This window comes from Bison bison, unplaced genomic scaffold (genome assembly GCF_000754665.1).
Source record: "Bison bison bison isolate TAMUID 2011002044 unplaced genomic scaffold, Bison_UMD1.0 scf7180017864471, whole genome shotgun sequence".
NCBI lineage: Eukaryota > Metazoa > Chordata > Mammalia > Artiodactyla > Bovidae > Bison > Bison bison.
The window spans coordinates 4701923-4705469 of NW_011495032.1; the positions used below are offsets into that span (position 1 = coordinate 4701923).

The 3547-nt window shown below is 56.0% G+C and overlaps 1 protein-coding gene across 1 annotated transcript in view; it reads right to left on the reverse strand.

The window, feature by feature from the left end:
* Positions 1-4: 4 nt before the first annotated feature.
* The window catches only part of EN1 (engrailed homeobox 1), a 12210-nt gene continuing 8667 nt past the window's right edge, over positions 5-3547 (reverse strand). The window contains exons 8-9 of the mRNA XM_010861264.1: positions 3417-3543; positions 5-321 (exon numbers count right to left, since the gene is read on the reverse strand). Coding sequence (XP_010859566.1) covers positions 5-321; positions 3417-3543 — 444 coding nt within the window. The remainder of the gene's footprint in view (positions 322-3416; positions 3544-3547) is intronic.

The following is a 3547-nucleotide window of genomic DNA, read 5'->3' on the forward strand; positions in this document are numbered from 1 at the left end:
GCGGCTACTCGCTCTCGTCTTTGTCCTGGACCGTGGTGGTTGAATGGTTGTATAGTCCCTGCGCCATGAGGTGCAGCGCCAGGCCGTTCTTGATGCCCGTGGCTTTCTTGATCTTGGCGCGCTTGTTCTGGAACCAGATCTTGATCTGGGACTCGTTGAGGCTGAGCTCCTGGGCCAGCGTCTGCCGCCGCTGCTCAGTGATGTAGCGGTTCGCCTGGAATTCCGCCTTGAGTCTCTGCAGCTGCTCGGCCGTGAACGCCGTTCTCGGCCGCTTGTCCTCCTTCTCGTTCTTCTTCTTCTTCAGCTTCCTGGTGCGGGGACCTGCAGCATCGGAGGTGGGGACAAGGGACAGAGGGCAGGGGGGAGAGGGCAGAGGAAGAATTGCGTGAGAATTGCGGAGCGGAGCTGGAGCATCTCGCCCCGGGCTTCTGGGGCGATAGCAGAGGCCGTGCAGCTCCTCCCGCCCACGAGCCCCTAGATCAATCTGCTGGCTACTGGGGTCGCTGGGTTCCCCTCTGGGAATCCTCTGGGATGCCAGAAGGGTCACAGAGGAAAACTGGCTTGCCCAAGTTGTGTATGCACCTCACACCTCAATTCAGAACAGACCAAGCCGTGATAGGTTTAAATCATAGAGTCCAAGATGGAAAGATATTTGGAGCCCTATCAGGCCCAACCCAGAGTTGGAGGTCAGGAGCCTGCTGTCTTCACAGACTTGGCATAAAAAGAGGCTCAACAGTGGAGTCATGAAGACTGGGATAGGACTGCCCTGCGGGAATTGCCAGCCTGCGAACTATTTTTCTCCCCCTCCTTAAGAAGCGCATCTACACCCACACACCTACAATAAGACCACATCTGCTTGTTGCTACGGACTCCAGAAAACAAGGGGATACGGAGGGCGATGTGAGAGGCTTGCCTAGCTCCAAAACATTCAGCATCTGTTCTCTCTACCTGCTCTTCTTTCCCTCTGGCCTAAAACGAAGCCCCTTATGGAGTCCCAGGAAGACACTGTCCACCTGCTTCCTGGAAAGGGGAGAAGAGGCCTTCCCCCAGTTGTATGCCTTATCCACATGCCCAGGCCCCTGGGGTCTCTGCTTTGTCCCTTGGATGGTACCAGTAAGAAAGAAAGGACCCTCCCCATCCTACACCCAGTGGCACAGGCAGGTCTCTCCCCCTAGTCCTTCGGATACAGAAGCTGCAATCTCAGGATTGAAAACTGAACAACAAAAGCAAGTCAGAGCTGTCTTTTCTGCCCACCTATGGTGATCTGCAAGAAAACTGCATTCCCCCTCCCCACATCCAGAAGCAAAACAGGGGCAGAGGGACAGAAAGGGTGGGACAATCCGGACAAAAATCTGTGCTATGCCCTAAGATGGTTATAGGAAGAGGCCACAGGAAACCTTCCTAGGAAAGTGAAGGGTCCCTCAAAAATAGTCTGGGAAGAGGGCTGGCTATGAAGCCCAGCCCTGAAGAGAGGAGGAAAAAGAGGCCTCCACACGCAAGTCATCTCTAGCATTTATTTGCTGGGCCCTGTCATGGTTATGGGAGCTTCCTGAGCTGAGTGAAGTCCCTGTCTGGCCTGTTAACCTCTAAAACTGTCTGGAAAGTAGGGTCTGCACCGGCATCTTGAAACCTAGTGACAGAGGGGTAAACCAGGCAGCTGGCCTCTGGGGCAGACCAGCTCCAGGGGTCACCAGCTGTCCTGTGACAAAAGAGTACAGGCCTGGCCGACCACCGCAACTCAAGACTGGGTTGAGGTTCCTCTCCCTGAACTGCCCCTGCAGGATTAGAAACCAGCACCCTGCCTCCCCAGGCTTGTAAGTAGGAAAGCAGCCAAGAACAAAGACAAGCCCCACTCCTGAGCCCGATGAAGAAAGCACTGGGAGGCGGGGTGAGGGGCCAGGAAGGCCTTGGTTTAGGTTAGTAATTAGCTGGTTGAGCAGAAGTGGCCCAAGAAATGTGTACAACCTCAGAAAGGCCCCATTGTGAGATGGGCATCTCTTAGGTTGTTAGAGCGTTGTGGCAGTTGTTTTGTAGCTGTTGTTGTTGTTACTGTGTGTATGGGTGCCGTTGCAGAGGCATGAACACTTGTAATAAAATCGTAGCCTCCTGGCCAGCCTGAGCCGCACAGCCTGACAGCTCAATCACTCTATCCATCAGGCGAGTCAATCAAAGCAGCTTTTCGGAGGTTCAGGGAGCCCGATGTGTCAATAACGGGGCTCGAGATGGCGGGGGCTGATAGCGCTCATCGATCCGCGCCCGGCCAGCAGCGGAGCAGCGGTGGGAAGTCAGAGACCAGTCGGAGTGGAGCGCCGCACCGCGACGCCAGCCCGGCCTCCTGCCAGACCGGGGCGCGGAACCCCAATCGTAGGCCAGAACCCCTGCCGCCCTCCTCGAGGCGCCCATCAGCCTCCTGGGAGCTGCGGTCCCCGGAGGCGGGCAGACCCCAGCCTCCTCACCAGGGGCCTCGTGGCTGCCCCTGAGTACCTCTCGGCCTGGGGTTCTCCAAGCTCCAAGAGGTATGTGGGGAAAGGGCCAAAGGAAAATTGAGAAAAAAGGGCCTATGGCTAGCAGAAATTTGCTAACGGGCAGATGTACGGAAGGAAGGAGTGAAAAAAGGAAGGGGCAGGGCCCGGGAGGATGTGCCAGGCGGGCCACGGAGAAGCTGAGGTGGGGGCTGGCTCTTATGCCCTCGGCCCAGGTCTCTGGCCTGAGCCTAAGGTATCTTCTGTCCTCTCCCCCGTTTATCTGTCAGTTCCAGAGAATCGGGAGCCAGGGGCTCTCGGCACCCACTGTTTCCGAAACCGCCTTTCCCTGGATTCTACCCAGGCGGGTCAGGCCCTTTTGGCTACCCGGCTTGCAGAAGAAGGACAGCGATCAGACACGTTTCTCTTTCTTCCTGTGTCTCCTTACATCTATCTCTATGCAAATGATCTCTCTGCAAAAAATATCGATACGGTGTTTATGTCTGCAAGGACACAAAGCGAAGATAATTTCTCTAATCAAAGCCTTGCTCAGTTTCGGCCTCCGCAGGATTTCAGACCCAGATCGCTAGGCCCACCTTCCCGCTGATTCTAAAAACCCCTTTCCCTGGAAGAAAAAGCGAAGACTGATTGAGTCTTTACTAAGAATAATAAAGGTAAAACACAAAGAAGGCGAGAAGGGCTCGGAGTTCAAAATTGAAGGATCCTACTCCCTGTACCCTGAGCCATAACCTCCCGGGCGGTAGTCGCAGAGCCCAGGAGCACAAAACTGGGTATAACACTCGGTAGTGACTGGAATCGAAGGTGAAACGGAGAGAGCAGGCATGAGAAAAGAGAACCCTCGGGATCCGGCACGCACGCTCTCCCCAGCCCGGCGGCTGAGAGTTCTACCGGCGTCTGCCGGGCTCACCGCTAAGCCTAGGGCTGGGTACTCACCGGAGGACGGGCGATCGGAGTAGCGCGTGCAGTAGACCCAGGCGGGCCACACGAGGGGTTGCTGCGAGTCAGTTTTGACTAACGGGCCCGACCGTTGGCTGAGCCCATTAGCAGTATGGCCGGGTTGCTGT